Source organism: Nesoenas mayeri, assembly GCF_963082525.1.
Source record: "Nesoenas mayeri genome assembly, chromosome: 19".
Lineage (NCBI taxonomy): Eukaryota > Metazoa > Chordata > Aves > Columbiformes > Columbidae > Nesoenas > Nesoenas mayeri.
In genome coordinates this window covers 12,649,823-12,668,532 of record NC_137568.1, presented here as the reverse complement: position 1 = coordinate 12,668,532, position 18,710 = coordinate 12,649,823, and the positions used below count along the sequence as shown (strand labels likewise).

General features: G+C 71.1%; 2 protein-coding genes across 2 annotated transcripts; one reads left to right on the top strand and one right to left on the bottom strand.

Moving 5' to 3' along the window:
- Positions 1-57: 57 nt before the first annotated feature.
- Positions 58-2,461, top strand: AFMID (arylformamidase; the record flags this gene model as incomplete). Its single annotated transcript, XM_080356237.1, has 11 exons — positions 58-87; positions 156-246; positions 325-429; positions 496-544; positions 691-776; positions 848-920; positions 1,282-1,379; positions 1,612-1,690; positions 1,917-2,046; positions 2,195-2,299; positions 2,412-2,461. 11 exons carry the CDS (start codon positions 58-60, stop codon positions 2,439-2,441), a joined length of 876 nt encoding a protein of 291 aa, XP_080212363.1. The 3' UTR covers positions 2,442-2,461.
- A 1,399-nt stretch (positions 2,462-3,860) lies between these two features.
- LOC308047747 (uncharacterized protein) lies at positions 3,861-6,792 on the bottom strand (the record flags this gene model as incomplete). Its single annotated transcript, XM_080356450.1, has 7 exons — positions 6,681-6,792; positions 6,384-6,467; positions 5,770-5,858; positions 5,275-5,460; positions 4,978-5,115; positions 4,613-4,805; positions 3,861-4,198 (listed from the first exon to the last, which is right to left on the bottom strand). The coding sequence occupies exons 1-7, from the start codon at positions 6,745-6,747 to the stop codon at positions 3,861-3,863; spliced, it is 1,095 nt and encodes a 364-aa protein (XP_080212576.1). The 5' UTR covers positions 6,748-6,792.
- Positions 6,793-18,710: the final 11,918 nt, after the last annotated feature.

Genomic DNA, 18,710 nt, shown 5'->3' with positions numbered 1-18,710 from the left:
CGGGAGCGGGAGCGGGATCGGCCCCGGCCCCGGCCCCGGCCCCGGCCCGGGCGCAGCATGGGCGGATGGCGGGACATGCCCGCGGAGGTAGGGCTCGGGGCGGGCGGGTGCGTTCCTCCCGCCGCCGCCGCCGCCGCAGCCGGTGCCGCCCGCAGGCGCTGGAGCAGCAGTACTCGCCCAGCCGCTGGTCCCGCCGCCTGGGCAGCGACGCCGTCATCCAGGCCCACATGGCGGCCACGGCGGCAGGTGAGCGGGGGGGCGGGGCCGCTGCTCGGTGCCCGTGTCCCAGCCCCGGCCCCGCGGGACGTGTCCCTCCCGCCGCAGGAACCCGGCGGGCCCGGGCCGGCACCCGCACCGCGCTGCACGTGCCCTACGGCGGCGGGGACGCGGAGAAGCTGGACATCTACCTCCCGGCGGACCCCGCGGGCAGTAGGTGCTGGGCGGGCGGGGCGGGCAGGGCCGTGTTCCCCCGCTCACCCCGGGCTGTGCTCGCAGCTTTCCCGGTCCTGCTCTACATCCACGGCGGATACTGGCAGAGCCTGAGGTGGGCGGCGCTGCCGGTGCGGGGATCCCTAGGGAAGGGACCCCCCGGCCCGCTCTTCCCGCCCCCCTTCTCACGCCCCCCGGGCCTGCTCGGGGTGCTCCCGGGCTGCCCCGCGGAGCCCGCAGCCCCTGCTTCTGTCCCCACAGTAAAGAGGAGTCGGGGTTCGCAGCGCCCCCGCTGGTGTCGCGGGGCGTGGCGCTGGCGGCCGTGGGGTACGACACGGCTCCCCGAGGTAGGTGCTGCCCAGCGGGGGCTGCGCCACCCGCGCTGGCCCGTGCCCGCCCGACTCTGCCCTCTGTGCAGGCCACATGGACGCCATGGTGCTGCAGGTGCGGCGCAGCGTCGTCTTCCTGGCGAAGCGGTTCCCCGCGGCCAGGTGGGCACCACGCAGCTCCCGGCGTCCCCTCTGCCCCGCGACAGCCGCCCTGGGGCCTCCATGGCAAACTGTGCCCGTGTGGTTCCTGGGTGGTTTCGGGCACGGAGGTGGCTGCGGCAGCAACAGAAGGGGGCGAGCGAGCCCTGTGCTGTGACACTGTGACACAGGCTTCGTGTCCTTGGTCCATTTGGCCTGTGGCCGCGTTGCCTTGTCACTGCACCACGCGTCAGTCGATGGGCTGGGAAACATGTTTGAGCTGCTGCATTTGGGCTGCGGCGCGTACGGCCGCACGCAGAGCGGGCTGTCCCGAGGCAGCAGCCACCGTCACCGCCCGCGCTGGCTCACGGCTCCTTCTCTCCAGGGGCATTTACCTGTGTGGACACTCGGCAGGGGCCCACCTGGCAGCCATGGTGTTGTCCACGGACTGGACGGGATACGGAGTGGTGCCGGATATCAAAGGTAGCGCCGCCGCGTCCGGGCGCGGGAGCTGAAGGGGAGCTGGTGATGAGTCTCTGCTGCTGTGGGGCTGTGTGGCCGCAGAGCCAAGGACACGAGCTGCCCCGGGTGTGCGTGTCCTGCGCCCGCCGGCCGCGCGGCGAGGCCGGGGATGTGGGCACAAGGAGAACTCGTGGGGGCAGCGCTGTGCGGGGGGAGCTGCGGGGCCCCTCAGCACCGGCGCTTCTGCCCCCAGGAGCTGTGCTGGTGAGTGGCGTGTATGACTTGGAGCCCATCCTGCACACCTACGTGAACGACGCGCTGAACATGAGCCGGTGAGCCCCACACTGTGGGGACAGCGGCTGTAGAGGGACGGCCAGGCTGCGGGCAGCACCAGCGGCTCTGCCCCTGCCTGCACCCCCTGCCTGCACCCCCTGCCCGCACCCCTGCCCGCGCTGCTGGCACCACCTGCCCCGACCCGGAGCACGGCCGAGGACACGGGTGCTCGACAGGCAAAGCCGTAACAAGGGTCCGAGTCAGCTGCCCCCGTGGTGTCCCCAGGGAGGTCGCCCGCAGGAACAGCCCCCTGCTCTGCGTGCCCGCGGCAGCGCCCGCAGCCTGCGAGGTGCTGGTGGCCGTGGCCCAGCACGACTCCCCGGAGTTCCGCCGGCAGTCGCAGGAGTACGGGCAGGTGAGGCCCCAGCACCGCTCGGGCCTGCTGAGCTGGATGGGCAGCTCGCGTGCTATACCTGCGATTCCATGATCAGAGCAGCATTTCTGCTGCTGCGGGGACGGCACGTGGGGGTCGGGGTCCCTCCCAGCAGCGCCGCTCTCCCCAGGCCCTGCGCGCAGCCGGCTGGTCCGTCTCCATGCTGGACCTCGCCGGCGTGGATCACTTTGACATCGTTGAGAAGCTGTCGGAGGACAGCTATGTCCTCACGCAGGTGGGGGAGCAGCTCCCGTCCTCACTTTGCTCTGAGCGCAGCCCGGAGCAGCGCGGGCCGGCGGTGCCGCGGCGGCTGCGGGTGCCTCACAGGGCTCGGTTCCTCATCCCAGGTGATTCTGAACTTGATTTCAAGAGCTTGATGGCATGTTGGGAGCAAACCAAGCTGGGAACTGCAGGCCAGCGTGACAGTGGCCAGCAGCCTGCCTGCGCCCTGCCCACATCCTGCCTGCACCCTGCCTGCGCCCTGCCAGCACCCTGCCTGTGCCCTGCCTGCACCCTGCCTGCGCCCTGCCTGCACCCTGCCTGTGCCCTGCCTGCACCCTGCCTGCGCCCTGCCTGCACCCTGCCAGCATCCTGCCTGTGCCCTGCCAGCATCCTGCCTGCGCCCTGCCTGCACCCTGCCAGCATCCTGCCTGTGCCCTGCCAGCATCCTACCTGTGCTCTGCCTGCACCCCGCCTGCACCCTGCCTGCGCCCTGCCTGCCAGCATCCTGCCTGCGCCCTGCCTGCACCCTGCCTGTGCCCTGCCCACATCCTGCCTGTGCCCTGCCCACATCCTGCCCGTGCCCTGCCTGCACCCTGCCTGTGCCCTGCCCGTGCTGCTGCTCTCGCTCCAGCAGCTGCTGCCTCCAGACACCCCGTGCCCTTGTGCCCCGTCCTGCCTGCAGCCAGGCAGGGGCAGCACCCATTGTCACCGGTTCTGGCCCGGCTGTTGTTCCTGTGCCGGGTGCTCCTGCCCGTCTGGAGCGCGCGGCTGCCGGGTCTGCAGGGCTCTGGACACCCAGACAATGAAGTTTGTTCCCTTGGTTTCCTTAAAACTGGTTATTGCCAATACAAAATCAAACAGGAACAACGGCTGCTGGTGTGGCTGCGCATGCCAGACGTGGCTGCTGCGGGTTCTGTCCCAGCGCGGAGCGCCCCCCGAGCCCGGCCCAGCTCTTCCCACGGCACAGCCAGGGACTTGCCAGCGCAGAATGCGACAGGCTGGGCCGAGAGGAGCCCCAGCGCCTGCGGGACGGGGCACAGCCCGCTGGGGCGGCGGAGCAGCACCCTGGGGAGCTGCCGGGGCCAGGCGGGGCTCCTGCCCTTGGGCCAGTCCTGGCCAGATCCAAACTTTGGCCCTGGTCCTGCGGCTGAGACGCTTCACGTCCTCAGGAGAACTTGTCCCTCAATGGGGACCTGGGGACGATGTCCCTGCTGCAGTCAGGAGTGCACTTGGGAGAAAACACCCTGCAGGGCCACAGCATTGCCAGCACAGCTTTATTTAGTGCCCTGACCAGCTCTTGGGATCTGTGTCCCCAGCAGCACCACTGCGCACGGAGCTCCTGCGCAGGACTAGAGGGTGCTCGGGCGGTTTGCCGGGTGACGCTGCCACCGAGGGCCTGGGCGGCGGTGTGAGACGTGGGGTCCCCTGTCCCTGCCGGAGGTGTGGGGCTCTCGCCGGGGCTGGGCTGTGCTGCAGCCGGGCGGGAACGCGCCGGGAGCCCGCAGGGCTGGTCCCAGCCCTTGGCTGCCAGGACAGGCCGGGGCTCCCAGCGGCCGCCCCGGGCTGCGGGAGGCTCAGGCTCCCCCTGCGCCTGGAGGGGTCGGGCGCAGTCCCAGGTCCAGCTTCTCCTGCCACTTCCTGGCCACAAACGCCAGCTTGTTCTTCGCGAGCTCAGTGTCACGGGCCGAGACGTCGCGGTGCCACATGGCACGCACGGTGTGTGCGGACCAGGGGAACACCAGGACACTGACAGCCCGGCCGGTCTCAGCCACCTCCTCCTCGCTCACAGCCCGCAGGCGCTCGCAGAGCTCTGGGGGGGACAGCCAGCCCCCCCCGGTGTTCACCATCACGATGTTAGTCTCCACCGCCGCAAGGCTGACGGAGCAGAGGGGCGAGTTCAGCTCCAGGACGCCTGGGGGACGCAGGGGCGATCGGCTGCCAGTGCGGAGGAGGCTGCGGTGCTGCCCACACCCTGCCCCGCGTCCTGGCTGGGGGGAGCCCTTTGCCCTCCGCCTGTGCAGCACCAGGGGCACCGCAGGGACAGGCACAGCACCGTCATGGCACTCCAGTCAGACAGAGACCCCAGCAGCACCCCGGCCTGCTGCAGATCAGCACGGCTGCCGGAGAAGGCGCCCGCGCTGCTGTTCCCAGCAGAGCTGGCCGGTGCAGGGTGTGGGGGGATAAGGCCGGGCCCACCCCGAGCTGTGGCGCAGGATGGGACCCAGCCATGCAGCAGCATGTGGAAGCCACAGGGGTGGGCAGACAGCATCAGGCTGCGGGTGCCCGTACCTCCCGTACCCCCTGGTGTGCCAAGAGCCCCAAGTACCTTCAGCGAAGCGCCGGGCGTTGTCGTGGTCTCTGCGCAGCGTCTCCTCCGCTTGCTGCAGCCCGACGCGGGCAGCGGCTGCCAGCACGCCCGCCTGCCGCAGCCCCCCGCCCAGCAGCTTCCGCGCGCGCCAGGCCTCGGCGACGAACCCGCGGCATCCAGCCAGCACCGCGCCGGCCGGGGCGCCCAGGCCCTGCGCAGCCCCCCGAGTGGTGACCCCCGCTGCCCCCACCCCACCTGGGGACGTGCCCAGGGACGGCCCAGCCCGCAAGGTGGGCGCTCGGCCCGATGCCCCCGAGCAAGGGCAAGGCCCCAGCTTGTCTGGTCCCATCTGACCCTGGGGACCCCTCCCCATATGAGCTCACCTTGGAGAAGCACAGGGATACGGAGTCGCAGTACTGGGTGATCTGAGCCGGCTTCACACCCTGGGCCACCGCCGCGTTCATCAGCCGTGCCCCGTCCATGTGCACCCGCAGCCCGTAGCGGTCAGCGAGCCCGCGCACCTGGGGGAGGCAGAGCAGCAGCTGGGCTGGGAGGGACCCCCGGGGTGCCTGGTGCCAACGTGGGCTCCACTCCGAGCTCCTCGGCAAGGCCCCGGTGTCCCTGCGGGTCCTGCCAGCTGCTGGCTGCGGGTCCCGCCAGCTGCTGGCTGCGGGTCCCACCTGCTGCAGGTAGGGGAGCGGCAGCACCCGGCCCCCCGCCGTGCTGTGCGTGTTCTCCAGGCAGATGAGCTCGGGGCGCGGGTGGTACCGGCTGCCGTGCGCCTCGCGGATGAGCAGCTCCAGCTGCTCCAGGTCGAAGGTGCCATCTGGCAGGTCCGGCAGCACCTGGGAATGGACACCAGCGACCTGTGCGCAGGGCAGAGAGCTGGGCTGACGGGCACAGCGTGCGGGGGTCCCGGTGCCCTGCCCCTCCACCCCCTCCGGTGCGCCCGGCCGCCGCTCTGCCCCACGGCCGGGCCGCTGCGGGGGATGCGGCTGCAGCACGGCCGGCGCCCGCCGGGGGGCAGCACCGAGCCGCCGGGGGACAGCACCGAGCCGCTGGGGGGGGGCAGCACCGAGCCGCCGGGGGGGGGCAGCACCGAGCCGCCGGGGGGGGCAGCACCGAGCCGCCGGGGGGGGGCGGCAGCACCGAGCCGCTGGGAGGGCAGCACCCACCTGCGCGGCCCCGCCGTGCTCGTAGACGTGCAGGTGCGCGGCCTGGCCCAGGAGCAGCTGCCCCCCCCTGCGCTGGCAGTGGCACATCACTGGGAGGGAGAGGGGCCGTGAGGGGGGCACGGGCAGCGGGTGCTCTGCGGGGCTCCGGGGGTGCTGGGGCTGTGGGACGGGGGCCGCCTGCAGCGGCTGGAGCTGGGGGAGCGGCTGGGGGCACGGCCTCCCCTCCCTGGGGCACACGCATGGCCGGGCTGGAGCGAGTCCCCGCTTGCGCGAGGGCAGGAACGTGAAGCGGGTAAAGGTTAACGGAGCAGAGCGGGGGCGAGGGAGGCTGGGTCAGCTCCGGGGGCTGAGAGGCGGCGTGCTGCTCCAGATTGGAGCTGGAGGGGCCAAGGAGACGCACCAGTGTCAGGCTGGAGTGCTGCCCACAGCATCCCCGGCAGCTGCCGGGCAGCCTCCTGAGCGCAAGCGGGGTTCTCCTCCGGACAGTGCGGGGCAGCGGGGCTGGCCTCGCCCTCTGCACCCTCCGTGGCATGGGGACATAAAGCTGTCCCTCGGTTTGTGACCTGCCCCCCCGGGGTGCAGGAGGGTGGGCTGGGCACACCCCCGGCACTCACCGGCGATGAGGTTCGCCATCGTGGCCGTGGGCACAAAAAGAGCCTCCTCCATGCCCAGGATCCCTGCGGCCAGGCGCTGCAGCTCTGCAGGGGAAAAGCAGGGGGGTTAGGGGGTGTCTGTTGGCCCTGGGTGAGTGTGGGGGGACAGCCAGGAGACCCCAGGTCCGGGCTCTCACCCCCAGACCCTCGCAGCCCCCTAAGCCTCGCTCTGCGCTGGGGGGCTGCAGGCAGGGACCCCACCGGGGGCCTCGGTCCCTCATCTCTGCCGGGTCGGGGGAGCCCGTCCCCGCCGCCCACCATTGACCGTTGGGTCTTCCCCGTAGTCGTCGTCGCCCACGATGGCGCGGGCCATGGCGCGGCGCATCCCCGCGCAGGGCCGGGTCACCGTGTCGCTCCGCAGGTCCACGGTGCGCGGGGGGAACCGCGGCCGCCCCGGCCCGGCCCCCGCGGGCAGGCGGCGCCGCCGCACCGCGCCCCGCGCCGCCAGCATGGCCGCGACCGCCCCGCCGCAAGGGCTCCCGGGCGGGGGCGGGATCGCCGCCGCGGCGGGCGGGGCTGGGGCTGGGACCCGCGGCCGTGGGCTGCGCGACCGGCAGGAGCAGCGGGACACGGGGCCACGGCTGCTGCGTGGGCACCCAGGGCGCCTCGGGCTGCCCCGCAGCGCGGCCCCCGCGGCCCCTCCCCACCCTCCGTCCGTCACCGCTGCCCAGCCCCGCGCCCGCTCAGCCTCCGAGCCACGGTGCACGGACACGCGGAGCGGCACGGGGACACGAGTGGGTGCAGCCGCAGCCCCCCGGCTCTCCCGCAGCCCCTCGCTTTGCCGGGAGCGCCTGCCCCTGCTGTCCTGCTGGAGCAATCGCCATTCAGCACAAGCCCGCCCGCACCCCTCGGCCCTGGCGCCGTGACGATCCACGAGTCTTTCCACGGGCCCATGGCGTCCTGTGCTCAATGGCGATTGCTCCGGCTGCTGATGCGGATGGCGCAGGGTGACCTTGCTGCTGGGAACTGACTCCGGCTCCTGGCCGCGTCTGCCCTGGAAACAGCTGACGCGCCGCAGCGCAGGCACGTCCTGCAGCAGGGCCGGCGCTGGCCGCGGGCAGCCCCGCAGCTTTCTGCACGCTCCTCACCAGGGAGGGGGCTCGGTGGCGTCTGGCTCCTGGCAGAACCCCCCCGGGCCGCAGAGCAGGGGATGTGCCCAGCAGAGCAGCGAGACCCCCGCCTCCCCCCATCGGGCTGGTCCAGCCAGAGGCCACAGTGCTCTGCTAGGAGGGTCTGGGCTGTGCCCCCGGTGCCGAAGGTGGGGAGGGGACACAGCTCTGCAGCGCTCGGCACCTCTCCTGGCACTTGAAGGGGGAGCAGCAGGACAGGTGCCCCCTTCCCTTAGGCCACGTGCTGCCTGGCCCCTGCCCGCCTGCGAGTGTGCCACATCGCAGCCTCCTCGTGCACGCAGCCTCCACGTGCACGCAGCCTCCACGTGCACGCAGCCTCCTCATGCACGCTGCCTCCTCGTGCGCGCTGCCTCCTCGTGCGCGCGGCGTCCTCGTGCACGCAGCCTCCTCGTGCACGCAGCCTCCTCATGCACGCAGCCTCCTCGTGCACACTGCCTCCTCGTGCGTGCTGCCTCCTCGTGCGCGCTGCCTCCTCGTGCATGCTGCCTCCTCGTGCACGCTGCCTCCTCGACAGCCCCTGTCCAGCCACCTCCACCACAGCTGCCGCTATACTGCTGCCGTCCTCCTGCCACCACGTGCCACCATGCGTGCCCAGCCCCCCAGCCCTCCTGCCACCCGAGAGCTCCCGCGGCCGTCCCGCCTGGCTGCCCGCACGCCCGCTGTGCCGCCAGCAGCCCTGCACGGGGGACCCGCCGCCACCTCCCACCGCAGCCGCGCTGTCAGCCCCGCAGATGAGGGAGCCATAAACAGTTCTTCATGGAGACGTTTTTCACACGCAGGGCCACATGTTAACAGTTTTTCTTTATTTACTGCCTCCATTTCCTCTTTGTTCCAGGAACTTGTCCTCCAACTTCAAGCTGCTCATGATTAGGCAAAAAGGCCTCTAATCTCCCCGATCTGATTTACCGTCACTGAGAGCAGACGCTTCCCGTTACTGGCCCTGGACCTGGGAGCATGGACAGCCGAGCTGTGCGAGCCTCTCCTCCCCAAAGCTGCCCCGCTGCACGCGCTGCCTTCCCAGCAGCTTCCTCTTCCAGTAAGCGCTGGGCAGCGCGGCCGGCCACGCCGCAGGTGAAGGGCTGGGGGACGTGCAGCTGCAGGGCCCTCGCCCAGGGACCCCACCGTGCCGGGGCCGCTGCCCCGGGGCAGGGCAGGGTCTGGAGCCGCTTTCCCCGCTCCCTCGGGGAGGGCCGGTTGGCTGGAGCACCCTCAGCCACGGCCTCAGCACCCGCTCCCCCATCCAGTCCCGCTGCTCCTGGCTGCAGAGCTGCGCCCGGTGAGCGCAGGGCACGTGGCCCGGCCGTGCCCCTCACCTCAGCCCCTGCGAGCACTGGTCTCAGAGACCTGAGCGGTGGCTGGGGGCGCGGTGCTGCGCAGCCCCCCGCAGCCGGGGCAGGGCCGGGGCTGTGGCCGCGCAGGGTGCTCCTTTGCTGGGAGGCGGCCGCACGCCCTGCAGGACCTGGCAGCACGGCAGAGCCTGCTCTGCGGAGCCCCGCGTCCTGCAGTCCCGGGACCTGCCCCAGGGTCCCCCCAGCGAGCCCCCAGCTGCACGGGGCCCCCGGGGGCTGTGGTGGGGGCTTGGGGGCCAGCACCGGGGCCCATGGCTGGAGGCCACGTGCGGGGCTGGCCGAGCTGAGGCAGTGGGTGTGCGGGCAGCGGGTGGGCGGTGCTGGTGCCTGGCCAGCGGCTCGGCAGTGGGCTCAGCCAGCGGCTGGGGGGCTCACCCGGGGGTCACCTGGGGGCTGCATCACGGATCCCTCGGCTGCCAGCGGCCAGCGCTGGCCAGCAGCTCCCGGCCCCACCGAACGTGCAGCCGCGGTGAGCTGAGCTCATGCTCCAGCAGTGCCTCCCCAGGGCTAAAATTAGCAGCCTGGCCGGGGATCGGAGCCCAGGGCCCACCGCGGAAGATCGGGTTTCCCCCCACCCTCCCTGCCACAGGCCTGGCAGCTGCCGGGGCGATTCCCGGAGCCGGCCGGGCTCCCCCTGCCCTGGCCCCACAGGCAGCCCCGCGAGCGGCCGCTGCCAGGCCCTGCCCGCTCGCCTGGCTGCACATCCTGCCCCAACCCTGGGGCTGAGCCCCGACACACGTCCCCTCTGTGGTGCCTGCGGAGGGGCTGTGGGAGGCACGGTGATCCGTGCCGGTGTGGCTGTGCCTCCTCGGCCATCGCCGGGCAGAGGCCAAGCCATCGCCCCTGGCACTCGTGGCTTCCACGGGGACAGCGATGTGGGCTGCGGGCTGCAGGCACAGGAGCGCTGGCGGTGCAGGAGGTGCTCTGAGTGTCTTGTGCTGGGTGCCTGGGGCCGGCAGCCGCTCCAAGTGCTCGCTATGAGCTCGGGGGTGTTTTCCTCCTGGGCTGCCCTGGCCCTGCAGCTGCTCTGCCCGTGCTGCCCGTGCTGCGACCGCCACGGCTCGTCCTTGTGGGCTGGGGCCGGCTGAACTGGAGGGCCCCGCTTCCACCGGGCAGGGGGGACCCACCATCAATTATCCCTGGAGGGATAGGAGCCGCAGAGCCAAGTGATTTCCTACTGTCGGGAACCGTGGAGCAATGCCTGGAAGTGCTGGGACGTGCTGGGCTCCTGGCTCAGCCTGCCGGGGCACAGCCAGACCTCCAGTGTGCTGTGCCGTACTGTGCCATGCTGTGCCATGCCATGCCGTGCCATGGCCAGTGCCAGGTCGTGCTCTGCCAGCCCCAGCCCACCGCCATCCTGGTGTAACGGCACCGCTGACGCTGGGCCTGGGCTCCTTGGCGCGTGTGCCAGCAGCTGCTCACACACATGGTACCTAAATGAGCCGGAGCCCAGAACAAGCCATCGATGGCCCCGTTGTGGAGCAGCCGCGGGCAGCGCTGCCCCGAGCCGGTGTGGGGGCTCTGCCTGGAAGGGGCCGGCGGGGCAGCCAGCACGGCGCGAGGTTCGGCCGTGACTGCGGCTGTGCAGCGGGGCTGCGGCTCCCGTGGGGCGCCCGCGCGGGACACGCCGGGCTGAGCCCCTGGGCAGCGGCAGCTGCCGCCCCGGGTGCCCGCGCCCAGGTGGCGGGAGCCGGGGCTGCTCCGGGGTGCTGGAGCCGCCTCCGGCCGCCGTGCGCAGCGTCCGGGCCGTGCCGGCGGCCGAGCCGGAGCCGGAGCCGGAGCCGGAGCCGGCCCGGAGCCCGCTGGGTGCTGCTGGCCCCGGGGCCGCGGCCCGCGGGAGCGCGGCGCAGCTGCTGCGGGGCGGCCGGTCCCCCCCGGCCCCAACCTGCCGGGGCTGCTCGGGTGACCCCTCCCTCCGCCGGCAACAACTTTTCCAGTAAAACCACCGCAGAAATCCCGGCTTCCCGACAGGCCCGCCCCTCGGCCGCCGGGGGGGGCGCGGGCCGCCCTTAACCCTTCCCGGCCCGGCCCCGCGGCCGCCCGGGCCCCCCGCGCTGCCCAGCCCGGCGGCTCCGCGCCCGGCGCCCCGCGGAGCTGCGCAGGGGCTCTGCCCGCCGCCCCGGGCCGGGGCCGCCCCCGCTCCCCGCGGGTGCGGGATGGAGCCGCCGGACCTGCCGTGCGTGGGGCGCGCGTGGGAGAGAGCGACACGGACCCCGGGCCGGTGGCCTTTGCACCCGTGTCCTGCCCAGCGCGCTGGACCCCGAGCTCTCGGTGCCCGCAGCGCTGTGGGAAGGGATCCTGAGCTCTCGGTGCCCACAGTGCGGTGGGAAGGGATCCCGAGCTCTCGGTGCCCGCAGTGCGGTGGGAAGGGACCCCAAGCTCTCGGTGCCCGCAGTGCGGTGGGAAGGGACCCCAAGCTCTCGGTGCCCGCAGCGCTGTGGGAGGTGACCCCGAGCTCTCGGTGCCCGCAGTGCGGTGGGAAGGGACCCCAAGCTCTCGGTGCCCACAGTGCGGTGGGAGGGGACCCCGAGCTCTCGGTGCCCGCAGTGTGGTGGGAAGGGATCTCGAGCTCTCAGTGCCCGCAGTGCCGAGGGAGGGGACCCCGAGCTCTTGGTGCCCGCAGTGCGGTGGGAAGGGATCCTGAGCTCTCAGTGCCCGCAGCGCTGTGGGAGGGGACCCCGAGCTCTCGGTGCCCGCAGTGCGGTGGGAAGGGATCCTGAGCTCTCGGTGCCCACAGTGCGGTGGGAAGGCACCCCGAGCTCTCGGTGCCAGCGGGTACCGCGGGTTTCCCTTCTCAAGGCGCAGCTGACACGGAGGGAGCAGGGACTGATCAGCACCATGGGGCAGAAGGAGCATCCCAAGGGTCATGGAGCCGCAGAACCAGCTGGGAAGAAAGCTCCTCTCAAGGGCAGCCCCAGCACAGCCTGGGCTCTGGGGCCGCGGGGCAGAGGGGCAGCCGGGGGGGTGGGTCCTCAGGCTGGTCCTGCCGGGTGGGCAGAGCTGTGCCCGCTGTCCCGGCCGTGCCTGCCTGTCGCCAGCCCTGGGCCCGCGCTGGTGCTGCACTGGCCGAGCCAGGGCTGAGGTAAGTGCTGTAATTGTTTTCTCTGTGGCCCGAGATGAATAATTGAGAGGTCTTTGAGGAGAATTAATTAGCCCGTTTATTGGCAGTAAATGCTTTTCTCCAGATGATGAAATAGATCCCGAGCCACACGTGGGATGCAGGTTGCTGAGGCTGCCCCAGAGCTCAGCGGTGCCAGGTCCGCAGGCCATCCGTGCCGATGCCCTGTGCCCGCCGCGGGCAGCGTGCCGGCGCTGGCTGCCACGCCTCCCCTTGGCTGCCCGTGCCTGGAGCTCCCCGCACCCGTGGCCAGAGCTTTGTGTGGGGAGCCTGGCGTGCGTGGGACCAGGGACACCGCAGGTGGTCGGGATCCTGCCCCAGCCCCGCGCAGAAGCTCCTTCCAGGCTGTTCTGCACAGGGTGCACTGGTGAATCCCGCTGGGCCAGCCCCAGCCAGCGCTGGCAGAGCTCTGCCCCACGGTGTGTCGTGGCACAGCACAGGGGGCCGCTCGGTGGCCCCAGGCAGAGCCTGGCGCTGTCAGCTGAGCAGCGCTGCATCCTGAGCCAGCCCTCGGTCACTCACTGCTGGCACGCCAGTGTCCCCATGTTCCCGTCGGATCCTGGTGCTGCTGCGGTGGTGCAAGCAGGGCAGAGCTGGTGCTGCGGCACGGCACCTCTCTGTTCCCCACCGTGTCCCTGGGGGTTCCTGCTCCCTCCCGGCTCACAGCCCGTCCTTGGGGTCCCTCCTTGTGCAGACCCCACTGTGTCCCCTTGCATCTCCTAGGCTGCCAATGTGGTGCCAGCTTGGGGCTTGCGGCCTGCTCCACTTCCTCCTCCTTCACCTCCTCCTCCTCCTCCTTCTCCCCTGGGTGTGAGAGAAGGGCCCTGTATGGCCAGAAACGCTTAAACAAGGATTTCCTTGTTGCTGCGTGAGCTGAGCTGTTTGCCTTGCTCCCAGGCCAGCCGTTAATGATGTTTGGCGGGAGGCACCAGCAGCCCCAGCCATTGGATTTCTATAAATCAAGCTGGTGCTAATGCGTGGAGCTGGGGATGGAGCTGCTCAGCCTCCACGCACGGGCCCGCCGCCCCCGGGCTCGCCAGCGCCCTGCGCGGGGGCAACCGCAGCCGCCCCCGGGCTCGCCAGCGCCCTGTGCAGGGGCAACTGCAGCCGCTCCCGGGCTTGCCAGCGCCCTGTGTGGGGGCAACTGCAGCCGCCCACCAGGTTCGCCAACGCCCTGTGCGGGGGCAACCGCCGCGGCCCGCCAGCGGGGCCGGAGCTGCTCCGTGACCCTGCGGCATGAGCGTCTCTCCTGGTTTCGGGGCGGTTGGATGAGCTGCTCCTGGATTCAGGGCCAGGCAAGTGTGGGGCCGTGGGGCCCCGTGGGCGAGGAGCGACCCGCAGGGCGGGGGGGCGAGCTGCTTCCCAGCAGGCAGGTCCGAGCGGCCCCTCCAGCTGTTCATTTCCAGGAATGGCACAAAGAGTAAAGCAAAATAAAGCAGCTTCCCACAGCCGAGGTCCTGCCGCGTCCTGCTCAGTCTGCACGTCCCCTGGACCCGGAGAGGCCACTGGGTGCTCCATGTGCTGAGGCGGCTTTGCCCCCTGCCTGCCCTGCGCTGGCATGGGGCCCCCAGCTGTGCCCCCCGCAGCAGGCTCTCCGTGCACCCTGCGTGCACTGCCCTGGGTGCCTCCGGCATGCAAAGCACAACAGGCAAATCACCCAGTGCTCCAGGAAGCATCGCTGCAGCTGTGGCTGGTGGCTACCGCAGGGCGGCTGGTGGCTACCACAGGGCGGCTGGCCCCTGCCGGGAAGCAGCGACGCGGCGGGGCCTGCACGTGGACCCAGCGCACCAGCACTGCCTGCAGCAGATGCGCGCGGCTGCCGCTGGCACAGGGCTGCCCGCTGGGCTTGTTTGAGCTCACTCATCTCTCCTGCACGCCGGCCACCGAGCGCCCCCGCTCTCTGTCCGTGGTCACACACCCCTGTCAGTGGTTACACACCTCTGTCAGTGGTCGCACACCCCTGTCCGTGGTCACACACCCCTGTCCATGGTCACACACCCCTGTCAGTGGTCACACACCTCTGTCCGTGGTCACACACCCCTGTCCGTGGTCACACACCCCTGTCCGTGGTCACACACCTCTGTCAGTGGTCGCACACCTCTGTCAGTGGTCACACACCCCTGTCCGTGGTCACACACCCCTGTCCATGGTCACACACCTCTGTCAGTGGTCGCACACCTCTGTCAGTGGTCACACACCCCTGTCCGTGGTCACACACCCCTGTCCGTGGTCACACACCCCTGTCCGTGGTCACACACCTCTGTCAGTGGTCACACACCCCTGTCCGTGGTCACACACCTCTGTCTGTGGTCACACACCTCTGTCAGTGGTCGCACACCCCTGTCCGTGGTCACACACCCCTGTCCGTGGTCACACACCCCTGTCCGTGGTCACACACCCCTGTCTGTGGTCGCACACCCCTGTCCGTGGTCACACACCCCTGTCCGTGGTCACACACCCCTGTCTGTGGTCACACACCCCTGTCCGTGGTCACACACCCCTGTCCGTGGTCACACACCTCTGTCAGTGGTCACACGCCCCTGTCAGTGGTCGCACACCTCTGTCTGTGGTCACACGCCCCTGTCAGTGGTCGCACACCCCTTCCTGGCTGGTGTCCCCGCTCGGTCTGTGAGTCACCAGCACTGATGGGCGCGATGTGCCCGGTCGGGCAGAGGGAAGGTGCTGCCGCTGTGACTGCAGCGCTGTGGCCGGGACCCGCCACGTCCCTCTGCCAGCACCTGCTTGTGGGTGCGAGCGCAGCTGGGGCTCCAGACCGCAGCGACGGCCATGCTGACAGCCTCCGGCTGCCACGGTGCTGAGCACAGAGCACAGGCGGCCCCGGCGAGCCCACGGCCTCACGGGGCCCTGCTCACGGCTGGGCAGCTGTGCGGGGCACCGGGGTGTGCAGGTCTGCGGGTGGGGGCACCCTGGGAGCGCGGGCTCCTGCGGGCCCTACCTGGCTGTGCGGCTGCTCGCTCCGCAGCGCGGGCAGGGACCGTCCTGCCCGGTGTCTGCCCGCACCCCGGCAGCTGCTGCGCTGGGAGGAACGGGAACCCCGGGGGGAGTTGTGCAAGGAGGAGAGACCCGCATGGCCAGGAGGGCACGGGGCCTCTGCGTGTCGAAATCCCATGCTCCTACAGAAAAGCCCCTGGGCAGAATTCCTGACAGGGGTGATTCATCCCCGCTGGAAGCGATGACTTTGCTCCTCCAGTAAACCCTCTTGAGCCCAGCAAGTGCCACTGCGCCCTCAGCAGCGCCAGCACCCGCTGCAGCAGCGCCGGGGGTGCCGGGGAGCCGAGGGGGCTGGGGTCGGCGGGGGCCAGGAGCGGCTGGGCAGCGGAGCCGCAGGTGCCAGGAGCAGAACTGACGCCCCGGGGCCTCCGCGGCCCCGGCTGCCGCCCGGTCCCGGCGCGGGCCAGCACCTGCTCCAGGTGCCTTGGGGGGCTGTCCCCCAGGCGGGGGCACGCGGGGCGGTCCTTTCCAGGAAGCGAGTGCGAGGGCAGCCAGGCTGCGGCGTTCCCGACAGCAGCTTTGGTTTTAATAGCAGCAAATCAATGGATGCCCGATTCCGGCCAGAGCAAACTCCTGCGCTTCCTTCCCCGGCCTCCCCGGCCATGGCTGCCCTGCCTGGCACAAGCCACCAGGATGGGAGCCCTGGCCCTGTTGACTGCTCATGTGCCCTGCCTGCTGCACCCCACGCTGGTGCTGCCAGCACCATGCGAGCAGAGGACGGGGGAGCGCGGCGGTCCCCGCAGCCCCTGCCCAGCCCCGGCCGTGCCATCCATCCCGCAGCCGGCGCAGGTGCTGCTGGTTGGGCTGCCCTGGCCGGGCATTCCCAGCTGCCTCCGGCTGCGCCTTCCCCGGCCCCGCGCTGTGATTCAGCCCCCCTTCCCTTCCCTTCCCTTCTCTTCCCCGCGGGGTTTGCACAAACCTCCCTGCTCTCTTTGTGCTTGTTTTGAGAACAGATTAGTCATGGGTCTTTGCTGGCTTCCAGCAAACTGCACAACAGCACCATGGAAAAACGAGAACAGCAAAGTGATGACTCAGCAGGGCTCACGCTCCCATCCCGGGGGTGCCAACTGTCCCCTGCTCCAGCACGGCCCGGGCACCGGCGGGGACCACCACTGCACGTGCAGCAGGCGGGGTGGGCGGCGGGGGACGGGGAGCGTGGGGCAGCGCCCGCGGAAGCGGCGAGGGGCGAGCAGGGGCTGCGGGGCTGCCGGGCGGGACAGGGCGTCCCCGGGGTGCCGGGGGTGTCGGCCCTCGAGCGCAGACCCTGTCCCCAGCCCCATCCTGTGCCCGAGCGGGGGCTTCCCCCCGCCCTGCCAGCACCGCGCTGCCCGAGCCCTCCCTGCCACTTGCTGGCTGCAGCATCCTGCTGCCGGCAGCGCCAGCTCAGCGCCCGGCGGTGATGCGTGGCTGCAGGGGCTGCCGCGGCACAGAGAGGCTGCCGGGCCCCACTGGAGCTGCAGGGCCAGGGTCCTCAGTCCCTCCAGGCTTGTCCCACTCTCCTGGACACCAGGATCCTCCTGGCCAGCACCTGTGCACCGGGGCTGTGCCGGTGCCAGGAACTCCTGGGCGGGCCCTTACCGTAGGTCGCACCTCGCTCTGCAGCCCTCTGTTGCCCTGCCCTGGCTGGCTGCCCAGCGGCACGGCACGCTGCCAAGTCTCCGTGCCAGGTGGCTTATCATGATCCCATGGCGCTGGACACCAACTGATGTTGGCTGCCAAGGATGAACAATGTAATTGCTGGAATTACAGTAAAGTGCTCCCATTCCCACTCGTTAAATGCTGAGACGGGGCCCTTGGGTCCTTCTAGGGAACATCTGCTGCAGCTGTGCCCTCTGCCAGCCGCACGTCCCGTCCTCACCCAAAGCGACGCCGCCTCCGCCCATCGCCCCCCGCCCGGCTCTGCCGACAGTCCTCGGGAGCTGCGGGACAGGCACAGCGTGCCGGGCCCGGGGGGACGTTTGAGCCGCCCAGCATTGTGTCCTGGTGGGGAGGGGGCAGGTAGGAGCGGCAGCGTCGGCCCCACGGATGCAGGTCCAGTGTCCAGGAGCTCCGTCCCCAGCCGCGTGTGTGGCGTTGCCGCTGCCTATTCCTGCGCCGGGGCCGCGGCCAGGGCTGACGCGAGGCCAAGGGATGCTCCAGGGCTGGGGTTTGGCACCTGCCCACGCTGCTCTGCCAGGTCATCCGAGGACTCTGCACTGTGCTGGGCAAACACACCCGAGGCAGCTGGCAGCCTGCTGCCCCGCACACCCACGGGGACCTCCCGTGCCGTGCCATCGGCGTGCCCGGCACAGCCTGCAGGAGCAGCAGGCGCCTCGCTGCTCCCGCGCGTGCAGGTGCAAGAGCAGCATGGGCCTGGGCTGGGGCCGCTGGAGCGGAGCAGGAGAGGGCTGAGCATGGGGAGAGCGCCAAACGGGGTCTGTCCTTGTGCTGGCGCCCACTGCTCACCCTGGGGATGGCGCAGACGGCACTTGGCAGTGGGAGCCACTGGTCCCAGCGCGGGGCAAGGCGGTGGCTGCGGGACACGGCCCCCGGCACCGCCAGCACTGGGCTGCTGCTCCCCCGGCTTGGCCGTGTCCCCAGCCAAGGGACGGGACGGGTGGGGGGGCCTGCGGCTGCCATTGCCACAGCAACGCGGCTTTGTTTGAAACCTTCCTCTCAAATGTCAGGAGTTGCTTCGGGTTCCATCTGCTGCTGCCGGGATGAAAACTTCCTCCCGGGCTGTGGAAATGCAGCGGGGCGGTTTCCACGGAATGTCCCCCACGTGTGGGCAGTGAGAGCTCAGCCCCGCAGCGCAGCGGCTGCTCGTGGGTGCAGGACCGAGCCCCGTCAGGCGCTGCAGTGGGCAGGGCCGGGGAGGCAGGCAGGGGTCAGGTGGGGTCCCCAGGACCCCCAGCCTGGCCAGCAGGCGAGGGGCACTGCGAGCTGGCGGCTGTGGCTCCTGGGTGGGGGGGCCAGGGCAGCCCCGCGGAGCTGCTGATGGAAGGAGTGAGGAATCCGCAGCTGCCGGCTCCCTCCGTGCTGGCTGCCGGCTCTGGCTGCAGGAGCAACAACAGAGAGGGGTTTCCATGGGGACGTACACAGCCCTTGGGCTCCTCTGTAGCCCGAAATACCCTCTGGCCTGGGCATGGGGGTTCTGCTGCTGCCCGCACTGCCCATCTGCTCACAGCCCTGCCCAGGCTGGGGACAGCCAGGGACCACACCAGGGACATGGTGAAGGGGCTCGGTCAGTCCCTGCGGCTCCCCCGGCCGCCGAGGCTCTGCCTCCTCTGTGCCAGCAATGGGATGTGTCACCGTTACCGCCGGCCGAGCCCCTGCCGGGGCCAGGGATCTCATGCAGCACCACAGGGCCAAGCCACACACGCTTGCTTGGGGCAGACAGCGGAGCTGTGGGGATGCCACAGGACCAGGGGACTCCTGCGCGCCCCGGGAACGTGGAGCTGCAGGGCTGTGCAGCCCCACTGCCCCCACAGCGCAGGGACCCCTGCCCACCCCGCGCCAGCCAGGCCGCCGGCGCCAGCCCTGGGGCTGCGCGGCAGAGCCCCAGCTCGTGCTTCCCGACAGCACGCTGGGGAGCAGGTGTCGCGGTCCCTGTCCCCAGCGGCCCCACGGCCCTGGCCCGCAGAGCAATTGCTGTGTGAGGAGCAGGTGGTGCCATTTACAGTAAGTCCCCAGCTGCTGC